The 24236-nt window shown below is 35.9% G+C and overlaps 1 protein-coding gene across 3 annotated transcripts; it reads left to right on the top strand.

Moving 5' to 3' along the window:
• The first annotated feature begins 7646 nt into the window (after window positions 1–7646).
• On the top strand, window positions 7647–23994 carry LOC127649236 (E3 ubiquitin-protein ligase COP1-like). 3 transcript variants are annotated; one of them, XM_052134247.1, is made up of 20 exons: window positions 7647–8227; window positions 8692–8751; window positions 8872–8969; window positions 9209–9273; window positions 14160–14279; window positions 14408–14476; window positions 14581–14640; window positions 14858–14949; window positions 16487–16544; window positions 16657–16771; window positions 17428–17563; window positions 19006–19149; window positions 19242–19350; window positions 20285–20366; window positions 20478–20594; window positions 20711–20828; window positions 21175–21299; window positions 21923–22083; window positions 22640–22710; window positions 22870–23994. In XM_052134247.1, exons 1-19 carry the CDS (start codon window positions 7953–7955, stop codon window positions 22700–22702), a joined length of 2067 nt encoding a protein of 688 aa, XP_051990207.1. In that variant the 5' UTR covers window positions 7647–7952; the 3' UTR covers window positions 22703–22710; window positions 22870–23994. The 3 variants fall into 3 exon arrangements, with proteins under 3 accessions (XP_051990207.1, XP_051990205.1, XP_051990208.1); XM_052134245.1 differs by having other exon boundaries at window positions 22640–22684; XM_052134248.1 differs by having other exon boundaries at window positions 16490–16544; window positions 22640–22684.
• The last annotated feature ends 242 nt before the right edge of the window (window positions 23995–24236 follow it).

The following is a 24236-nucleotide window of genomic DNA, read 5'->3' on the forward strand; positions in this document are numbered from 1 at the left end:
GGTGCAGCGGCTGACGAACTGGTGTAGAGCCAACAACCTGTCCCTGAATGTCGACAAAACAAAAGAGATGGTTGTTGACTTTAGGAGAGCACAAGGTGAACACACTCCGCTGAACATCGACGGCTCCTCTGTGGAGATCGTCAAAAGCACCAAATTCCTTGGTGTTCACTTGGCGGAGAGCCTCACCTGGTCCCTCAACACCAGCTCTATCACCAAGAAAGCCCAGCAGCGTCTCTACTTTCTTCGAAGGCTGAGGAAAGCACATCTCCCAACCCCCATCCTCACTACATTCTATAGAGGGACTATTGAGAGCATCCTGAGCAGCTGCATCACTGCCTGGTTTGGGACTTGCACCGTTTCGGACCGCAAAGCCCTGCAGAGGATAGTGAGGACAGCTGAGAAGATCATTGGGGTCTCTCTTCCCTCCATCAAAGACATTTACAAAAAACACTGTATCCGCAAAGCAACCAGCATTGTGGACGACCCCACACACCCCTCACACAAACTCTTTACCCTCCTCCCGTCTGGCAAGAGGTACCGAAGCATTCGGGCCCTCACGGCCAGACTGTGTAACAGCTTCTTCCCCCAAGCCATCAGACTCCTCAATACTCAGAGACTGGTTTGACACACGCGTGTCCTGAGTTGCACTTTAATTACTGTCACTTTATAACTGTCTGCTACCTCAATAACTGCTATGTGCATAGAACATTATCTCATAGTATGTTATGTTTACATTTCTAGAAACTGTCATCTTTTTGCACTACTGAGTACTGGTCGGCGCTGCACTGTCTATTGTCCTGTTCATTGTCAGAAATTTGTTGTACTGTCCTGTACTTTTTGCACATGTTTGCACGTGCACTTTATATAGGTATATGTAGGTTTTTTTATATAGGTATTTTATTTCGTTGTGTTGTCTCATGTGGTCCTGCGTTGGTCCTTTGTTGTTTTTATGTAGCACCATGGTCCTGGAGGAACGTTGTCTCGTTTTGCTGTGTACTGTACTAACTGTATATGGTTGAAACGACAATAAAAACCACTTGACTTGACTTGACTTGAAGTGATGTTCCGAAACTGATTCAAGCATACTGGACATTCAAAGAAGAAATAAGCTTCACATCAGTACTCCTTTTTAAATCTGCAAAGCTCATAGTTCCAAGCAAACTGAGACAAGAAACGCTGATGAAAATTCACGAATCACACCTTGGAGTTGTAAAATGCAAAGAAAGAGCCAGGGATGTTCTGTATTGGCCGAACAAGATTTTGTCTCCCAAAGTCCAGTGTGAAAAAAGCACAAGAACAGTAATCCAAGAGAACCATTGATATCACATCCAATACCAGGAAGACCTTGGTCAAAAATTGGTACAGATTTATTCCATTACAATGGTTCGGATTACTTATTGTCTGTTGATTACTACTCTAAATTCCCAGAAATCAGCAAACTGTCTGACACAACAGCTCAGAGTCGTGGCCATGAAATCTATGTTTGCGAGGCATCGTATACCAGGTGCTGTAGTCTTGGACAATGGTCCACAGTATGCCAGCACAGATTTCAGCAAGTTTTCAAAAGTGTGGGAATTTGAACATGTGACGTCCAGCCCAGGACACACACAGTCAAATGGACAAGCTGAACGAGCAGTCCAAACCATAAAAAACTTGTTAAAGAAAGCTCAGAGTGGCAAAAGTGACCCTTACATTGCTTTGTTGGAATACCGAAACACGCCATTGGATGGTATTGGGTACTCATCAGTACAGTTACTAATGGGACGTTAGTTGAAATCCAAAATACCTACCTCAGTCAACTTATTGTCGCCCGAGAGCAACATACAGATCCAAGACATCCTGAAACTAAGACAAGACAAGCAAAAAGCCTAATTTGACAGGCAAACAAAACTGCTTCCAGATGTCTACATAGGAGAAAGAGTGAGAGTGCAATGAGGAGATGTCTGGCAACCTGCAGTAATCATTAAAAGACATGAGCAACCAAGATCCTTCATCATACAAACTCCAGATGGAAAAATATACTGGAGGAACAGAAAACATCTTCTAAAGACTGGAGAAAAAAGTCTCACAACAGCAACAGACAACACAGTCAATGAATCTAATAGTGAGATGGTCTCACAGGTCACTGACACTCAATCATCTACAATTGACAAGGACACACAAAACACAGAATCTCAGCCACATGGATACATTAACAGGTCAGGTAGACAAGTGAAAATACCCTCAAGGTACAAGGACTTAACAGTGGTTTGCTCTATACAAATGTACACTGCAGTAACCTGAGTTTTGTTTTTGTTTGAATAATTTGTGCAGTTAAAAGAATGAGCTCAATGTTCACAAGATTGCTCATAAACAAAGAGATTATATTTAGGTTGTATAATTCAGATTTGTTGTAAAGAGTTTACACCTTAGAATCGTTTACAGATGAGCATTTTGAGACTGTTTTATAGATTGATGTCAATATGTATCAGATATGTAATAACAGTTACAAGCTGGATAGTTCTAAACTTAAGAGGGGGGATGTCATGTATTTTGTATGGTTATGCTACCCGTACCTGTGTGACGTCATGAACAGTCGAGTTAAGTAAAACACGAGACCCTGCTGTGAAAGTCATCTTGTGTCTGTGTTGTATTATTCTTCACCTTATAAAATACATAACAGAAATGCCTTCATAATGATGACCATAATGATGAATAAAATTATGAAACAGTAAAAAGGCTTATACATTTTTACATTGTTATTATTAACAATTATCAACATTACCCAAAATTGAACCTTTTTATGCTGCTTGTTTAAACTTATTTTGCAGCTTTGAAGATTTATGACAAGAACACGTGAAATGTTCCGTTTAAAATGATTCTGACAGTCAAACTAAAAATAAATGTCTAAACATCAATAGGGTTGTGCACTATTCGGAGTTCGGTGTGTAAATTAGCCATTAAATGCCTTACTATAAGCCTACAATTTGCATGAAATTAATCGTATAATGTAATCATGGCTGCTAAATCACACACATCTGAATGATCATTCGTGATGTTCATGTCTTGAGTTCAAACGCACTTACAAACACCAACAAGTGTTTGAAATAACATCCGACTTGGATCAGATGTGGATTCCAATCACAGAATGAAGCAGAATTCATTGAGTTATATGGGATGCTTACACTTACGCATACTAATCAATTTCATACTAAATATACGTTATACTAAAACAAATACCAGAGACCGCTTAGACAAAGGTCTCATGCGCTAAGTATGTGCTAACGTGCTAACCATAAAAATATAAATCATAAAAGTTTAAGAACCACTTCATGGTCAGAATGGCAACCTTTTGAATCATGTTGGCGCCAGAGAATTATTGCACCTCGACCTGTAATTGGCCAAAATGCTCCGTTCGACTTTTCCGAGACCCTCTACTCTTCCCTGTGGAACACGGAAGCTTGATCTCTGACCAACTTTCTGCAGTTCTGAATTTCTGCGGTTTGAATGTTAGAATATTGAATTTGGTGTTCTGAATTTCTTCTTCATCTTGAAAACTTGAAGCTGTATTTTTTAAAATAGGATATTTACAGTGTAAGAATTCAGAACCAAAAATGTTGTTTGAAAATACATATTTATAAAATTGTGCCAAAAAAAGAAAAATTCAATTTGGTTAAATATGAAATGTCCAGGATTGGAGTTTAAAAAATTCTAACCTTAACCCTAACCTAATTCAAAGCTATTTAAAAAACAATGTAATATTACATTTGTAAAATTACACTTATAATTCAAATTCAAAAGTCTATAATTCAAATTTACACAATTCTAATTAAATTGTTTTGGCATATTTCTGGCTCCATAGGCTGTTGTGGGTGGTTGCTTATTGGCCCAAATGAAAAGAGCCCACCCCCACAAGTCTCTGTTCTGGTCACTAATATGACTCAACCCCCCTTCAATATTCCAATTTTTATGGACTGTGGTGTTCATTTACACTCATCCCATAAACATGATCATTCTGATTTGTCTTGAATGTGCCATTAAAGGGATAGGTAATTACATTTTCTTACTCTCATTTGATCCAAGATGTGTATGACTTTCATATTGTTTCTTTAAGACACAAACAAAACAAAAAATTCAGAAGAAGATCGCTGTTATGTAGGTCAATTAATTTCTAAATACCTTTTTGACTTTGTATTATAAAAATTGTCCAATCCAGCAATCAGAGATAACATCTAAACGTCCAAATAAACCCTGGGTTACAAGGGGTCTGATGAGCGCTTGCAAAAAAAAGAATACTCTATATAAAGACTTTGTTAAGTATAGAACTGAAGAGAAAGAATTTAAATATAAGACATATAAAAATAAATTAACAGCTATCTTAAAAAATGTAAAAAAGATTATTATAGTAGATTGCTGGAAATTAATAAAAACAATATAAAGGGTACGTGGAATATTTTAAATTCAATTATTAGAAGGGCAAAAACAAGTATTGGTTTTCCAAATGAATTTATTGATAATGGTAAAATAATTAAAAACATGGATGAAGTTGTGGCTGGCTTCAATAAATTCTTTGTGAACACAGGCTCTAATTTGGCTGATGAGATAATACCTCCACAAGAGGGTGATGTCCCACAATATTTTGAAGAAAGAAATCCAGCAACTATTTTTTTGAGAGATACTGATAAAACTGAAGTACTTGATATAGTTAATAACTTTAAGAATAAAACATCAAGAGACTGTAATGATATTGATATGCTTTTAATTAAACAACTAATTGCAGTAATAGTAGATCCCATAGTATATATTTTCAATCTCTCTCTGAAATTGGGTTCTTTTCCCACAAATATGAAAATAGCTAAAGTGGTCCCTATCTTTAAAGCTGGTGAACAGAATCTTTATACTAACTATAGGCCAATCTCACTGCTTCCCCAATTCTCTAAAATTCTGGAGAAGATATTCTCCATCAGATTGGATAGTTTTATTGATAAATATGGGATCTTAACTGATAGTCAATATGGTTTTAGAACAAACCGTTCTACATCTCTGGCTTTAATAGATCTGGTGGAAGAATTAACAACCAGTATTGATGACAAGAAGTTTGCTATAGGTGTATTTATAGACCTTAAAAAGGCCTTTGATACAATAGATCATCATATTTTGCTTCAAAAATTGGAAATTTATGGAATATGGGGAATAGGGCTAAACAGGATAAAAAGCTATTTAGAACATAGACAACAATATGTGCAGATGGGGGAGGAAAGGTCGAAGCTTCAAGATACAATATATGGTGTACCACAAGGTTCAATTCTAGGACCAAAATTATTTTTATTATACATAAATGATATTGTTAAAACTTCTGATTTGTTGAAATTTGTAATTTTTGCAGATGATACAAATATATTTTGTGAAGGAGAGAATCTCCAACATTTGTTGAAGACTGTCTCTAAAGAGTTGGCTAAGCTTAAATTGTGGTTTGATTTAAACAAATTATCTCTCAATATAAAGAAAACTAAATTTATGATCTTTGGGAAATGTAGAATTCCCGAAGATTTAACTATTGAAGTACTGTGTGATAATTCCAGATTAGAAAGAGTTTATGAAAACTCCTTTTTAGGAGTAATAATTGATCACAAACTAAGCTGGAAACCACAAGTTCACTATATTAGTTCTAAATTGGCAAAGATTAATGGTATATTTTGTAAAGTGAGACACATATTGAACCGAGATACAATGTATATTTTATACTGTGCGCTTTTTCTTCCTTATTTGCACTACTGTACAGAAGTTTGGGGCAATACCTATAAAACCACCCTTAAGACGATATGCACAATGCAGAAAAAGGCAATTAGAATAGTCTGCAATGTTGGTTATTATGTACATACAAATGATTTATTTTTAACATTGCAAACATTAAAATTTAAAGACAGTGGATTTAAAGATCACACAAATTATGTACAAAGCTAAAAACAAAGTACTTCCTAGTAATATTCAAAGATGGTTTAAGGAAAGAGATAGCAGATACAATTTAAGAAGGAGAGAAAATCTCTCTCAAGCAATGGCACGCACCACACTTAAAAGCATGGGGTGAGGTTGTGGAATAATTTACCTGTAATAATTAAGGAAAGCAATCATATTGTGCAATTTAAAAGAAGGTTTAAAATGTCTATATTAGAAAAGTATATGAATTAAGGTGGACTTGGGACAAATGTCTCATTTCCTCTTCAAGAGGTTGATTTGAATTACCATACAGTCTGTTTCTTACCATTTTATTAATATTTATATTATTGTTTGTATTACTTTTTTTATTTTTTTTTTGGTTAAAATATGCTTTGTTACTAATGATTATGTTCTGAAGAGGAAGGGGAAAAGAAAAGAAAAAAAGAAAATAAATAAATAAATTATTATTTATTTAACTGTTAATGGCAGCGGATATATGGGGTAATATATGGGAAGGAATTGGGGGTGGGAGTAAATAAGTTATACTTCTTTCCACTCCCTTTCGAGCAACTATTATTATAAGTGTAAATAATATGTGTGTATATGTGTATATATTTATATCTACGTATATGGGAGATAAGCTGTGCTATGTTATTTTTATTTTTTTATTTGTGTGTGTGTGTTAATATATATGTATATATTATTTTATTTTATTTTGCTCGTAATAAACTTCAATCAATAAATCAATTAAATGTAAGTGAATGGTGGTCAGAAATTTGAAGCTCAAAAAAGCACATAAATGTAGCATAAGAGTAATCCATAAGACTCCGGTGGTTTCAACCAATATCTTCTGAATAGATATTAGCAGTCTCCTTGGCGATCAGGATTTCAAGCTCGATTAAACCTCCTATAGTGCCATCTAAGGCTCTGCGCATGCGTCAAGCATTAGAAAAAGAAATCAAGCTTGAAATCATGATCGTGTCTAGAGATTGCAATGGCAAGATATTCAGTGAAAATGAGTTACAATTTGGTTTGTTCCCACCCAAAACCAACACAATTGCTTCAGAGGACATGGATTTAACCACTGTAGTAGTATGGATAACTTAATGCTCCCTTAATGCGATTTTTGTAGCTTGAAATATCTGGCCACCATTCACTTGCATTGAATTGACCTATAGAGCTGAAATATTCTTCTAAAAATCGTTGTATGTGTTCTGCAAATTAAAGAAAGTCAAACACATTAGGCGTTATGGTGAGTAAATTATGAGCGCCACCAATCAAATAAGTTGCCATGGGTTTAATGAACTGTTCCGTAATTTATGCAATTTACATGTAGAGTACATTTGATACTTAAGTAAATTTAATATCAGTTACTTTAATACTTTTACATAAGTCATTTTCCATGAAGGTAACTTTACTTTTACTCAAGTATGACAAATGGATACTCTATACAACACTGTTTCCAGGTAAACCTGCTGCACGTCTTCCGTCAGTAGTGGACATTCGCGCAACGTAAGCAGTGACGTACATCCGAGTCCATGAGACGGAGTGAAGTTTGCGAGGGAAGGGGATACACATTTTAAATTAAACGCAGCCCTGGCCTGCACACCCGCGAACCCTTTTTGGGAAACCTTCATAAATAGTTGTGACTGATACGTACAGTTTTACTCCAAACCAGTAGATGGCGGTTATCTCCGAGTCACGTGAGCATTCAAGTCGGGGAAGTTCTCGCATTAACATCCTGCAGACATTGGATTGAAATTTCTAAAACCATCAGAGTTTTCAACAAATCTCTGGAGTCTGATATTCACATTTGTATCGAACAGGCTCACTTACATGCACAAAACCCGCCTCAGTTGTGCTCAGAGAAGCGCTAGTCACTGTTAGCAGCGCCCTTGGTGGACATTCCGAGCTCTTTTCTCTGATCCGTGTCGCTTTAGCTGGTTAGCGTAGCTCATACAGCCGCCCGGATGCGTTAAAATTCCGCAGCTTTAGCTTCAGCTTCGGCCTTCCGACGTGCACAAGCGGCTTCAATCATGTCAAACGCTCGGCAGCAACAGGGTAGCGGTGTGCCGGGATCAGTTCCCGGGACGAGTTCTGGAAGTACAAGTAGCAGCAGCGGTGCCGGCGGGGCGAACAGCGGCAGCAGCGGCGCTCAGAACTGCAACAGCTCCGGTAACGGGGTGTCCTCTCGGACTCTGGGATCGGGAGCAGAGGGACTAAGCGCTCGACTGGGGTCGACGAGCAGGAAAAGACCCTATTATAACGGTCTGATCAATCCCTATGAAGATAAGAGTAATGATTTTGTGTGGTAAGTGCATTCACTCTTCTTGGTGATACTGCAGAGACATAATATTTACTGCCACACAGATCCTGCTCTTTTCAACTAAATTCACTAAATGTTTAAATCTGTAGTTGTGAGCATAAGCTTGCATGTTTATTTGGCAAAATCCTGTTGATACTCTCAATTTACTACTTGAATAGCTCGGATAACGCTAACTTATAATCATAAACAAGGTGGAAGGGTTAGAACTTGCCAAGCTAGCACATCTGGCATTAAAAAGATTACAAGTCTACAGCTTGACATTAATATTGTTATATCAATGGGAGGTACTGCTCTCTAATTTTTAACAATAACTTTACCGTTTTTCAAATGAAAGACGTAGATTTCAGACGTTGCATTTCATGACAACAGCCAAATCTTAGTTGTGTTGGGGAAAAAGTACTGCATGTGTCATGTTTTGCTTCTTTTTTTTTTTTTTTTTTTTTATACAGCCCCATATGTTTTGAGATGATAGAGGAAGCTCACATGACAAAGTGTGGCCACAGTTTCTGGTGAGAAGCACTTGTTTTCTGAACACTGTCCTATTTTATTTTTGCATTTTAATGCTTTATATTCTCTTGCCCATTTGCAGCCTTTGGTTAAACCATTATGTCTTCATTTCTCCTTTCTAGTTATAAATGTATACGACAGAGTTTAGAGGACAGCAACAGATGCCCGAAATGTAATTATATAATTGACAATGTGGATCAGCTCTACCCCAATTTCTTAGGTATGTATATCGTAAAAAGCATGCCAGTTGTTGTCTTTTGTGCTTTTCTCTAATTTAGCAACATCATCTCAAGGACTTTTAAGGACTGCCTGCTAATTTCTGTAAAGTTGCTTTGAAACAATGTGCATTGTGAAAAGCACTATACAAATAAAAATTACTAGTATATGTTACTGTAATCAGAAAGAGAGTTGGGTAGTTTATCATTCTGAAGAATTGTTTATCTGGCATGTTGTTTGCAGTAAATGAACTGATCCTGAAACAGAAACAGAGATCTGAAGAGAAGCGCCTGAAACGGGATCACCCTGTGAGTGCACCTTTCTCTTCTCTTCCTTTTTCTGAGACAACAATACCTGGCATTACAACACATATAATGTGCCTTTGATTTTTCTATGACAAAGACAAATGGTTAATGAGGGAAAACTTTTTAACTAAATTAAGGTACATTAGCAGTCAAAAGTTTGAACACACTTGACTCAGTTTGATTTTTATGATCCTAAATACTTTTTGTCTGAAGAGTTGGAAATTAATGCTTGTAATTAGAGCCCGACTGATACCGATTTTAGGGAGGGGGGGGTCACTGATTACCGATATGGTGGCCAATACATTTAATTATTAATCCTTTTCTATATGGATTTTGCACTGATATGACTATGCAAAGGTACTCAGAAGGCTGCTTTCTTAAACATTTTGCATTATTATTATTATTATTATTCTACGTTGTCAACAAATTCTAGAAATGAACACTGAGAAAATAAAGGATAAATAAAAATACAATAAATAGCTTAATAAATATCAGTGCTGTATGTTCAGCATCAGTCAGTTGCTGACCAATTAAATTAAAAATACAATAAATAGCTAAATACAAATCAGTATGTATGTTTAATATCAGTCAAATGCTAACCATTTAAATACATAAAAATAAAATAATCTAGATAAATAAACATCAGTACTCTGTTTTTTATCAGACAAATGCTGACCATGTAAATAAAGAATTATTACAAATAAAATAAATAGCTAAATATACATCAGTTGTACTGTTTTGTATCAGTCAAATGATGACTAATTTAATACTACCAGTCAATTAGGGCCAGGTTGTAAAACAAGAAGCATTTACACCTGCCGAGTCAAGAGATAAATAGCAGCAGCAGTGTTATACCGTATTCTGCTTTACAAGTTCAGGGTAAACTTGCAACAGTGGGAAACCAGACTTTCAAATATTAAATATTATAAATTCTATGACTGGAATTGTTCAGTTGAAGAGGGTATAAAACTGCAGTACTGAACAAAACCGTTTGGTGAATACATGTTTACACTTTAGCTTCCACTCAGCTGACATGGTATGAAAGTAGCAATGTGGTTAGCTAGTTAGCTCTAAGCTTGTTGTCGTGGAGAGCAAAAATGGACTTTATTTACTTTCTAGCATTGCGTCTCACCAACTAGGTAAAAATGTTTACCTTTCAATCTGCTACATTATTTACTGCACTGACAAACTATAGCTGGCTAACATGGCAAACAGATGTAATAAACATCAGGGACAGGGTTAATGTTAAATTATATTGAAAAGGGAAAATGATGGAGTCATTGTTTACGAACTTTCCAATATGTATTTCACAAACTATTTGGCAACTTACCATGAGGACACAGCTTAACTCCGCACCGCTTAACTCCGCCCTTTCTGCAGAACCACCATCAGCTCAGCTCTGTAAACAGTGGAGTCTTAGCATGCTCTTCTGGACAAACTATATTATGACACCAATTCAAGCATTGTTTTCTGCAATATATGTTCTGAAATAGTTTTCATATCTGCGCATATCGTTAAACTTATACACTGATACCGATATATTGGTGAAAGGCCAATATCGGCATACCGATGAATCGGTCAGGCACAACTTGGAATATATACTCACTACTTGTGATGTCATAAAATATTGATGTATCGATTATTATTGAAAGGCACTTTATATTATCAATAAATGTTTGAAGCGTTATTATAATAAAATTAGATCGATATTTAAATTAGAAGCCTAATTTGCGTGCTTTCCAACTCAGTCAGTTGGCCTTCTGTCAGCAGTCTGGCATAATAGCGTTGGGAGACCACAAAAGGGTGATATAACATTTACTGTCATGGGTAGGAAAGGCACCGGTATCACACACACATCGTATTTTAGAGCTCCTTGACACACACAGAACGAGCTGATGCGACACAGCAGATGGCAGTCCAAAATTACAAAGGTTTTTGTGCTTCTTCAAGAATGAACAAAATGATGTTGATAACTTTGCAGGTTAGAGTATGAAACTAGGTTTTCATTCAAACTGTCAAACCACAAAAACGACATGCTTGTAACCGAAAATACACTATGTAGTAGATATGAAAGATGCATGTACACAATATAACATCCAGTGATGGCTTGAGTAAATAATCTTTGGACTTTGATAATGAATTTGTTCTAATTTAAAGGAAAACTAAGTTACGCTCTGTGGCACAACAGAATTTTGACCCCAAACGTTGATTGTGTGATCTTCGTATAAAATAATTTTTATGAATTTTGGAACGTGCCTGTGTTTATTAAATGCATTTTTTTCCAGATTCATTTGAACTTTTAGTTAAAATAAATAAAAAATAAAGTTCAAAGTTTGAATTCAAGGTGGCTTGTTTTGTTGTGTAATTACACCGGAAACATCGGGGCTGAGGGATCAGTGAATATTCTTGCTTTAGTGATTGTAATTTATTTAAAAAAACGAAAAACTTAAATCAAATGCATATCTAAATTCATATTGCACTCCAAATTAAATGAAAAAGTGAATAAATAAATAATAAAGTGATAAAATAATAATTTTAATAAATAATCAAGAAATAACCTTTCCATTTACCATAAGGCAAGTATCCATCTAAACATGCAGTTGGAAAATTACTTGCACAATTAAAGACAAAAAACAAATATGAATGTAAAAATAATAATTATAATGATGATGATAATCACTGAAATATAAATCATGGTTCAAGGTGAATGTGTTTTTGTATTTTATGATTTAATCACAGATGTAAAGGCTATATATAAAGTGTCCATGCAGAGTTGTTCACAATAAACTGCACTGTGGAAATAAAGTGAACTGAACTCAAAGCACCTCCTGAGCTGAGATGTCTGAGGTCATTTGCAGCACTCATAAAATAATAAAAAATAATAATTAAAAAAAATTCAGATGACAGAAACATAGCAAGCATGAGATCCTTAGGTGCACGTGTTCCACAAGACTGCACGCCTCTGTATCATCGCGTCATATATGTGCATATAAGGCTTTTCTGTCATCTGTACTTAATAATATAATAAAGTGTATTTCTTCAAGCGTGTGTCTATGGGCAAATTATTTGTAATATTCATTTGATAATAATAATTTAATACATTAATGGGAAAATTAGCCAAATATCGTCTTGACATCGTCGAAGGCATCAGCTACTGGTGATCACTCTGACCATCGTCGATCATCGTCTGTTTGCTCAACCTGAATGTGCATTTCTTTCTATAAATTAACAAAATATTCAGACAGTCTCTTGCTGGTGTTTCCAACACATTCAGGATCATTAGCCAACAGTTTTTGCTGGTGTCGCTGCAGCTCGCATCCTGTGTGCACTTGTAAAATGTATATTTTAAAGGCTCATTACGTTTTAGTATTTCTCTTTAATGTAGAACCGTGTTAGCAATGTTACTTGTAACATTCTCAGCTCTGGAACTCAAACTATTTTCTGATGCCCCTCAACATATAAGCAATTCAATTAATATCATAAACATGCGACTAGTCGACTAATGGCTTAAATTAACTACTAGTCAACTAGGAAAATCTTTGGTCAGGGGCAGCCGTATTGTCTTTCCTCACTGTAAAGCTCTCATTTGAGAAGGGCCCACAAGATCTCAGTAGGATTTAAGTCAGGTGAGGAAGGGGGCAAGTCATTTTTTGGGCATCTTTGAGGCCCTTGCTGGCTAGCCAAGCAATGGAGTACTTGGATGCAAGTGATGGAGCATTGTCCTGGATAAAGATCATGGCTTTTTGAATGCTGAGGACTTCTTTCGGTACCACTGCTTGAATAAAGTACTTTCCAGAAACTGGCAGTTGGTTTGAGAGTTGAGTTTCAGTTCATCTTCAACTCGAAAAGGTCCAACTACCTCATTCTTAATGATAGCAGCCCATACCAGTAACCCTCCTCCACCTTGCTGGCACCTGACTCAAAGTGGTACCCTGTGTCCATTAGTGATCCAGCCATGGGCCCATCCATCTGGTCCATCAAGAGTCACTCTCATTTCATCTGTCCATAAAATCTTTGAAAAATCTGTCTTCATGTATTTCTTTGTCCAATCTTGATGCTTCAACTTGTGAATATATTCAGCGGTGGTCGTTTTTCTGCCTTCTTGACCTTGGCCATGTCTCTGAGCACTTGACACTTTGTACTTCTGGACACTCCAGGTTGGTTGCCATTCTGGAATATGGTAGCATTGGAGGATAATGGTTTCCTGGTAGCTTCACGTTTAATTCTTCTCAAGGCTTTTGCAGTTAATTTGCACCTTCTACATGCGTTTTTTGCGCCCCAGTTGACTATTCGCAACAAAACATTTGATAGTCCAGTGGTCACGCCTCAATAGTTTAGCTATTTCATGAGCATTGGTAAGGGTTAGGGTTAGTAAAGGCATTTTACAATATTTTACTTTTCAGTGTCAGTTAAATTACTTTTTTAGCCCATTTTACCTAAGGTAATGAAGCTGCCTAATAATTATACACACCTTGGTATAAGGTGTTAGTCACTTTCGCCACACCCTCCCTCATTACACAAATACATACCACCTGAAAATGATTGAATCCAGTAAGCATTCAAGTTTATATGGTTTGGAGTTGGAAAATGTGCATGGAAATTTTGATAAGATCAGAATACTCACTTGCCTAATAATTGGGCACGCAGTGTATATCGTTTACCGTTGGAAAAATCTTCTGATTATCGGTGTGTCAAAAAGACATAGATCCGAAGCCTACTCACTACACAATCCCCATACTGCCATTTGTTTAATATAATAGTTTTGATGTCCAATGTTTTAAAATGTGGAAAATGGTAATAATAGTATATGTGTGTGTCCAATCTGTTGACTGGTAGTTGGTTGACTGGGTCTTATTGTTCAAATATGTCATTGTATGTGCTGTTTATAGAATGGAACCAAATGGCAGGTTTTCCAGGATGTTCTTGGCGCAGATCAAGAGAACATGGATTTGGTGAACGTAAACTACATATTAGAGTACCTGTTGCAAAAAAAGAAACAACTAGAGGCGGTTAGTATACTTTATCTTATAATCATATAACGTGGGAAGAAATGCCCCTGCTGAGTGACACAAAAAGACTTGTCCCGATTGCTCCCTCTACTGTTTTTTGCTGAACTTTCAGTGATCTCTGTTTACAGGAATCACAAGCTGCTCAGCGCCAAATCTTAATGGAATTCCTAAAAGAAGCCAGAAGAAATAAAAGAGAGGTCGAACCACCACATTTATTTATAACATTTTAAATAATGCACAGCCATAGATGGCAATAGCTGTGAGGTTAATTTGAGTCATATCATTTCCCTGTCTTCTACAGCAACTGGAACAGTTACAAAAAGAACTGAACTTTTTGGAAGAGGATATCAAACGAGTTGAGGTCAGTTTATTATGGAGCCCAAGAATTGTCACGTAAGGGATCTCGTGTTTTGTGACCTAGCATAAAGATATTGAGTTTATTCAGGTTACTGAAGAAGTTTGTGATATCTCTTTAGTTTAAAATATGGTTTCTGTCTATTTAAGTCATTTTCTTAATACACATATATAAGGTTATAAATCTGACTTTATAACCTTAAACGGATGCTTTTCCGTTTAAGGAAATGAGTGGTATGTACTCACCAGTGAGTGACATGGACCCCAACTTGGACAGTACTGTCCCACAGTTTGAAGCCCCCTCTCCTGCACCCAGGTAAGACCAACCACATTTCATATTAAAGGGGTCATGAAACAGAGAATACAAATTTCCTTGATATTTATATATATATATATATATGGTAACTGTAAAAAAAAAATGCAGCGTGAACCCGTCCGTACAAAATAAAAACATTTTCAGAACTCTAAAAATTTGTCTAAAAATGTATTTTTATTGAATTTTATAGCATTTTTAGTAGCCATACACCCTGTTGATACATTTTGTTTTGAAATTTGTGTGTTAATGATGTCACAAGACATTGTGCATTTGCATGTACACGGCCCACAACATGCGTCATCATCGTGGGTGTACTGTTTAGGAGAGAACCCGACAGGATTGAGTTTTTAAGTAATGAAAAAATAAACCGAACTTATTTCGCACCCACGCTCTCATTCACAGACACGTGTGAACGGATGAGTTTGGGGCCGTTCATACCGGATGTGTTTTTGCATGCATCTGCTCTGTTTTACAGTGTAAACACATGCTGGATCAATGTCTTTGACTGACGCATCGTGTCTCGCTGTTTCTTCAGCATCTCGCGCAGGACTGGCAATTTTTTAGACTCTGTGCCAAGTTAAAAAGAACTTATCATGCGTGTCGAGATACCTGTTTTCTGTTTCATTTTTTGCGCTGCATCTAGATTGTTTTTAGCGCAGGTGTCACAAAGATGCAATGTTCTGAACAAGTTCAGGATGCCAGATTGTTCTGCACCAAGCAAAGTTTCAGCACTTGATAAACAGTCTGCTCTAGTGTACTGAGGTGCCTTGTAGCGATTCGTGTTCATGCTTAAAATCACTGCTGCTTATCAAAACAATACATTGACCAATTGTAATAGGATTGAAAGTTCGGACACAGGAGGAGTCTGCAAACAACGAAGCAGTTCAGGCAAGTCTTTTATTTTTTCTGCCCTGATGCACGCTGCACAGAATTCACTCAAATAACATAAAATCTCAATAATAAACTCTTGGAACACGACAAACACCGCACTCATGTCGCTCTCACCCTTCTCTGGCATTTTGGGCTGCTTTTAAGGTTTCCCTCCACTATCACTGTAACAAGAAACGGCTGTTATGCCAACCAGTTTAACGAACACACAACCACAGCCCCAAACCGACAAAGAATATTTTTGAGTTGAATAATTGTATTATGTGTGTACAATGCAGAGTTAAATTAAATATATTATGGTGGTGTAATAAACAAATATATGGTGGGGGTGTCGATACTTTTTCAGATGCAATGATGTTAGCTAATAAGAACAGTCGGCGTTTACTTTCAAGTTTTAAAGGAGAAGCAGCCTGAATCCGAGTGTTTCTGACGGTCAGATTGAGAATTGAAAATGGTCATGCTTTACAAATATTTGACCATTCTTTGTGCAAAAAAAAAAAAAAAACAACTTTCATTTCAAGCATTTCATGACCCCTTTAAGTCATCTCTTAAAATGTAACCCACTTGTTCATTTAACCAAACTGCCATTATAGATGTATAGGTATATATTTTTCCATTAAAACAAAATCTTTTTTGTTTTTGTTTCCAGCAGTAGCATAATAGATCCCACAGAATACATTCCTCCCCCTTTTGGTGGAAGCTCACAGGTAAATTTCTCAAATATTTTTTTTTCTTTCGCCACCACAGCTTTTTTAGATCCTATTTAGTAATGAATAATATTCACTGCATACTGTTGTGATTTCATGTTTATATTTTAAGGGCAAAAGACAAACATGGTACAACAGCACGCTGGCATCACGCCGAAAGAGACTCACAGCACACTTTGAGGATCTAGAGCAGTGTTATTTCTCCAATAGGATGTCTCGAATAGCGGGTTGGTTGATTTTCTTGTTATTTCTCAAAGCAGTATTACTTTTGAAATAACATACACAATAGCATATATACAATCAATTCCACAATTCTGAGACCACATTGAAAATCTGGAATTTTGTAACAAAAATTTGAAATTAAAACAAAAGTTATTATGTAAAATGAGAAATATTTAAAATGATGCTATATTTCTAGGTCACTAATGAAATGCAAGTAAATTTGTGACATTGACCATGTTAATGAGAATTCCTTGCTTCCATTGAAGAACGCAAGTTGCTCTGGATCATTGTTAAATCATGCTGGGATAACATGGATCATTTGATTCTGCACAAATTTGTTAAGTCCATACCAACTCGAGTGCATGCTAAGAAATTCTGAAATTCATGTCAGTTTTTAATCAAACCTTTCACTTAAATTGTTATGCTGCCAAATCAAGTTTAATAAGAGTAAAGTGTATTAAATTGAACAAGATTGCAAACTTGTAGTCTTAGACTTTTGAACCCCACTGTATAAGACATAATATAAATGTATTTTTATTGTAATATAATGTATATAATGTTTTAATGTTATTTACAAAAGCAACATAAGTGTATTATTTTCTACAAATTTGTGTAATATTCTTCCCAAGTTGAGCCCAGTCCTTTTCTCCATCTTAAATAGATGACAGCAGGACTGTTAACCAACTGGATGACTTCATGGAGTGTCTATCCAAATTCACTCGTTACAACTCTGTGAGACCTCTGGCCACCCTCTCTTATGCTAGTGACCTCTATAATGGCTCCAGTATTGTGTCCAGGTAAGGTCATTAAAGACCACATGTTGTTGAATTACAGATTATCAATTAGTGTAACCAAGTCTTTGCCCACATGCTGTCCTACAGCAACCAGCAGAGGGAAGTATTGTATCACTCAATATTATAGGTTCTGATTGGGTGTGTTTTAAGTACCATCTATTTTCCAAAACCTGCAACTGTGTCCTGTTTGAAATATAAGATGGACCACATAGAGTTTGCTTCAATGTACATACTGTATTTTTTTAAGAGATATGCCCTGATTTTTGTTTCTATTAAATTTGTATTATTATAAAAAAAAAAAAAAAAAATCTATACACCGTATATTACAGAAATGTATTTGATAGAGCAGTGGATTAGCGCACATGCTCTGTTATATTGAGCCATGGTGCTAATGCGGTCGGCGCCCCAAGCTTCAATATTTACCTGACTTCTATAAATTGCCCTAAAAAAAAAAAACAGCCACATGTATGGCAAATGCTACAGGAAGCATGGGGTGAAATGTCTCTTGAGGATCTGGACAAACTGACAGCTAGAATGCCAAGGATCTGCAAATCTGTCATTGCTGCACGTGGAGGAATTTGAAGTCTTTTGAAGTAGATTTCTTTTTCAAATTGTAAAAGTAATTTTTCAGGTTATTAATGTCCTTTACACTGTGATCATTTGAATGCAACTTTGATGAATAAAAGTACCAATTTCTCTCCATTAGAGCAAAATCTGTACATCATTCCAATGTTTTGGCCACCTGTATGTGTGTGTAATATATATATATATATATATATATATATATATATATATATATAAACTCTGCATGTGTTTGGTGTTTAATAAACAAATTGGGCCACATAGCAAACTGCTAGGTGAGAAACTACCGTCAAAAACACGCAAACAGCAAAATAAAGGCTTGATTTAAATGGACGCGTCAAATGCGGAAAAAAAGATAATGTGTTACTATTGTATAGTATTGAAATGTTTACTGTAATTAAATGATGATAATAATGTATTAAATCAATATCTCACATCTGTGATATTCCGTTGTGCAGCACTTCATTTGATAAAAATATCTCCAGTGTTGTTTCAGACTGCTGTGTATTTTGTATAAAAACAATTAATTTGATAAATTATATAATTTTGTAAATTAAAATGTATTATATTTCCATTTTATTAAAGTTTTAATTAATTTGATTAGACAACATTTTGATATTGAGAACCGTCGAATACAGAATTCAGAGAAAATAACCATCAAATAACCACAATATACAGTATGAGCTTGTATGTGTTTTTGCTTAAATAATGTCCTGGAAAACTGTGCCTAGAAAAGAGTGGGAACACTGTCTTGTCTCTCTCAGTGTGTTTGTGTTAGAGTGGAGGCAGAGCATATAATGAGCATACACAGTCAGGAGAGCTTGCTGTTTTAAAACTTGTATTGCCTATTTCTTCTTTTGCAGCATTGAGTTTGACCGCGACTGTGATTACTTTGCCATTGCCGGTGTCACTAAGAAAATTAAAGTGTTTGAGTATGGAACTGTGATCCAGGATGCCGTGGACATTCATTATCCTGTCAACGAGATGACATGTAACTCTAAAATTAGGTATAAATAGTGCCTGAAAGTGTTCTTTGGTGCATTATGCAGTGAAATATGCAACGGACTGTCACTTTTTTCTTTGTATCTCTCTCTTCCAGCTGTATCAGCTGGAGTAGCTACCACAAAAATATGTTGGCGAGCAGCGACTACGAAGGGACTGTCATTCTTTGGGATGGGTTCACAGGGCAGAGGTCAAAGGTGTATCAGGTAGCCTTATGTGTTGGCCTGCATTAGATGGCATTCATTGAATTTCTGTTCCTCATTCAGTACTCTGAACTGCCTTTTTAAAGTAGTGCTTCTACTTTAGAACTTTGGCAAATTTTGGAACCTTTTTCATTTCCTTTTTCTGGGATTGTTCATAATGTGGTACGTTAGCTCATTTGTTATTTTCACTTGACACTTAAGCAGGACTTTTGCAATTGCTTTAGACTTAAAGCAGAAGTGTGTAATTTCTGCCCCATAATTTGTTTGACTATTTTCCAAACTGGCTTAATGAACTCTCTCCTGGTCTTCCATTTGTTGGACAGACAGATTATTCCGCTCCCAACTCCCGCCATTGTGATATTATGCTGTGCTAGTGGGGATGCTCAAAAACATTGAGCAATGTTTTGATGGCACCACAGCCACATGTTTACACTTTTAGGGGAAGTTGGTCTACAAATGGTTTACTTTTAGTTAACAGAAACATAAGGTGGATACTGACCTCAAATGTGTAATGTTTTTTTGATTCTCTGTCGATACAATCAAATATCGATATATCGCAATACCTTTTCTCATGATATTGTATCTATCCTTAAGATCCATGTATCTATATTTATATTAAACTATTTGTGTATTAATATCATGTAAATACACAACAAATTTGGCACATTGTTACTTCCAAATCAATTTAATGAGCTCACTAAGAGACACAAACGTGCTGTTTCTAGCTACATGCTTTTAATCAGACATCAGTGTATAGCTGAAATATACCCAAATGAATTGGAATTGAATTGATTCGTAATCTAATCAAATTATGATAACGTGATGTATTGCAATATATTGAATTGTGACTTGTGTATTGCAATAAATATCATATTGTGTGGTGCTAGGCAATACCCAGCTCAAATTGTGTTGTTTTCACTCTTGAATATTTGCACAGGAGCATGAAAAGCGATGTTGGAGTGTGGATTTCAACCTTATGGATCCCAAGCTCTTAGCATCTGGATCAGATGATGCAAAAGGTGTTTCTTCAACAGAACTGTTCCTGGTTTAGAAAGTTGTTTTTTTTTAGCAGTAATTCTTACAGAGTTTTACTTTCATTAATACTCATGAATAAGCTCTTTTTCCCTTAGTTAAATTGTGGTCCACCAACCTGGATAATTCAGTAGCCTGCATTGAAGCTAAGGCAAATGTATGCTGTGTCAAGTTCAGCCCAACCTCTCGATATCACCTTGCCTTTGGTTGTGCAGGTACAATGTTGTTTCCTATCGAATACATCACATGCATAATTTATTTGAATTTAGCTGTTACATTTTTTACGTCCTGCTAAATTGTTAAACTTTGATTCATGCTTAATTTTTTCCAGACCACTGTGTGCACTACTATGACCTGAGAAACACTAAGCAGCCCATCATGGTATTCAAAGGCCACAGGAAAGCAGTGTCCTATGCCAAGTTTGTCAATGGAGAAGAAATTGTGTCTGCGTATGTATATACGCTAACATTCCCTTTGCTTTTTTTTTATCAGTGGAATGTTATAGAACTGGTTAAACCAAAAATTTTAATTCTGTAATTTACTCAACTTCATGCGACTTGGATATGTTTGGCAAAATAACAGCCTCAGTTACCATACACTTATGGAAAAAACTGAGGCCAACGTTCTCCCTGACATGTCCAAGTCATACGGGTTTGATTTGAGTATGACAGAATGAAATTTTTTTTAACGAACTACCCCTTTAATTCCTTTGCTGTATTAGTCAATGGGAAGTTCATTCATATATTTCTAGCAAGTCTTAAAATGCATTGAAATCTAAGTATGATATTTCCACAGCTCAACAGACAGCCAGCTCAAACTCTGGAATGTGAACAAGCCCCATTGCTTGCGATCCTTCAAAGGCCACATCAACGAAAAGAACTTTGTGGGTCTGGCATCTAATGGAGATTATGTAGCATGTGGTAAGTGGGTTTAACAATGGCCTCCCAATAGAAGGGAAAGAAAAAGTATTTGTTTTTCAATGCACCAAATGTTTTTTGGCACAAGAGTGTTTTAAAGTCAGTTGGTATTTAAAGCTGAACATTAAATGTATGATGATATGGTTTGATTAAACTACCCCTAATAGTTAATAATAATTTAAAACAGTTTAATAAAGCTGAAGTGTATCATTTTTGCGCCACTAGCATCACCAAACAAACTTGCAGTAATGTTGATTGTTTTCAAACAGCTTTCTTGAATACTCCCCCCATCTGCCATTGGTCAAACAGATAGTCCCACCCCAAATTCAAGCCATTGGTTGAGCCAGTGTGCTTGTCTGACTGGTCAGGACGCTCAAAAAACTATGTTTTGATGGTGCCAAAAAGCCTCCGTGTATACACTTTTTGGGAAATCAACCTACAAATGGCTTGCTTATAATTGCTTCTGCATATTAAGCAGGGATAGGAGAAAGTATTTTAAAATAGAAAAAAAAATACATACCAGCTTTAAGGATTTAATAGAGAATTAAAGAAGAAAAGGGAATGGATCAAACTGTTACATTTTGTAATGAATTTGTTCAAATCAAATTCATTTTCTCGCTCCACAGGAAGTGAAAACAACTCACTGTACCTGTACTACAAGGGGCTGTCCAAGACGCTGCTGACTTTCAAGTTTGACACTGTGAAGAGTGTCCTGGACAAGGACAAAAAGGAGGACGATACTAACGAATTTGTCAGTGCAGTGTGCTGGCGAGCACTACCTGATGGGGTATAATTTGGTCTTATTGTGCTTACATTTGACAGAAGAAATTAGTTAACTAACCGTAGGCCACTAAAAGGAAGAGAATTTAGGGACAGTACATTGTCCTACTTTAGGATGGATGAAATATAAAAAATGGAACGTATGGATTTAAGTGTCCCTGCCTTATTTATCCGATGAAACATTACATCATTTTCCATATCCCTTGTGTATTATGTACCTTTTACACATTTTCCCTGAGAAAAAGAAGACTATAATTATGTGCAAAATCAAAGTGCTGACTAAACAGAATTCCTGCTTAGTCTCTTGGTTTTAATTAATTGGCTTTCTCATCATTACATAAGTTACTCTGACATAAAATGTCAAGGCTGTTTTGTGAACATTTGTGAAATGTGGCACATTAGCATCCGTTTCATTTCCAGAATAATGAAACATATTCAGAGACTTTGAGTCTGGAGTAAAGAATACATTCTGTCATTCCACTTTCCTGCTTGTGATCTAAATATTGTTTTGCATGTTTTGTCAATGCCCAAAATGCATCCATTTGTCTGTTTTTGATTCATAGGAGTCAAATGTGCTGATTGCAGCCAACAGTCAAGGAACAATCAAGGTGTGTAGTACTGCATGAAAATCCAGGTAGCTACACCTAAGTCTATATTTACTGCCGAGAGCTGTTATCAATGCCGGAGGATTAACTTTATTATTGAATATTGTACTTGTGGTACAGTCATTCAGATGTAAATTGATGCTAAGAATGAATTGCCCACTAAAAATATTTTTTCATATTTCTAAAAGGTACTTGAGCTGGTCTGAAGGTTCACTTGAATCACTCGTCAGAACCTTCTAAAGAACTGTTGCTTCACTGGCAGTTTAATAAAAGGGCACTAAAGCTTGGGAGAATTGATGCAAACATTTCCAAGGAAACAACCTGCAGAACTGGTTTATATCATCACTATATTTGTAAATGACTTGACCATTCTGCGTTGTCAAACTAACGCTGTATGTGAAATGTTGAGATCAGGACTTGTTTGTGCTAACAGGGAGATTAACTTGAATGCTTCTTTTTGAATAAAGTTGTTTAATAATGGTATTAACAATGTTATTGGTGAGTAACTAGACATCTTTACATGTGGAGGGAAAGAATCATTCTCAAATGGGTCTCGTTTTAAACCTTGACTAAAGGTAGATCTTGAAAGAGCTATGAGACATTTAAGGCCAAAGCACAAGACCATAACACAATGAAATACTTTTTGTTGTATAAATTAGCAGTCTTTGATTCTTTTGAGCCTGTTGTATCCATCTAACTTTTTTTGTTTTGTGATACACCGTGTCTGTTAATCCATAAGATATGTATAAGCTTCGGCATATTCGATGGTCTCCCCAAATAGAATTACTGGACCTTTTAAGGTGTTTTGTTGGTATGGTGGACATGCTTATATCAAGGGTATTTTAAAGTATATTTAATGTACACATAATTTGGTATTACTATTTTTTGGATTTTAGTTGTATGTCCCACAAAGTCTTATACTCCTCAAACAACCTTTGCATGAGATTCTTCTCAGGATGCCATGATTTGAAGTTTTAAAATTCATGTCAACATGTCATATTTTGCTGTCTTTCTGTAATTTCAAGACAAAATAGCTTTAAAGTTTTATTTACGGGCAAAGTTTTTGCGTGGTCACAAATTTTCAGGCTAAAATATAACTTGTCAAATGCCCAAGGACACTATATATACTTATTTGGGATTATTTAACATCACCCATAACATTGCTGCTCTCTCATATTTGAGTTCGTCAAGTGTTATTTATTTTAATAATTTATAGAAATTGTGTGTACATTGGACCCATAATTGTCTTTAGGTTTCAAGCTTTATTCATTAGTCCTCTGCTGCAGTAATTCTATTTGTTTATTTTCCCAATTTAACACATTCATTTGAATGAATAAATGATGATTCTTTTTTTTCCATTGGTTACATAATGTGTCTGTCTCTGACTGGGAAAGACTGAACATGTCTGGCTTGGTTTTCAAACCTTTCTAAGTAATACAGTACTGTGCAAAAGTTTTAGGCACTTGTGAAAAAGGTTGCATAGTGAGGATGTTTTCAAAAATAATGCCATAAATGGTTTTCATTTATCAATTATATACCAGTAAAAAGTCCAGTA

Source organism: Xyrauchen texanus, chromosome 9 (genome assembly GCF_025860055.1).
Source record: "Xyrauchen texanus isolate HMW12.3.18 chromosome 9, RBS_HiC_50CHRs, whole genome shotgun sequence".
Classification (NCBI taxonomy): domain Eukaryota; kingdom Metazoa; phylum Chordata; class Actinopteri; order Cypriniformes; family Catostomidae; genus Xyrauchen; species Xyrauchen texanus.

Bases quoted from the DNA above. Each gene is read 5' to 3' on its own strand.
- LOC127649236 (XM_052134247.1), top strand. From the start codon at position 7,953: ATGTCAAACGCTCGGCAGCAACAGGGTAGCGGTGTGCCGGGATCAGTT. The intron at 8,970-9,208 runs GTATGTATATCG...TGTTGTTTGCAG, and splicing joins GCTCTACCCCAATTTCTTAG to TAAATGAACTGATCCTGAAA. The intron at 14,280-14,407 runs GTTAGTATACTT...CTCTGTTTACAG, and splicing joins AAAAGAAACAACTAGAGGCG to GAATCACAAGCTGCTCAGCG.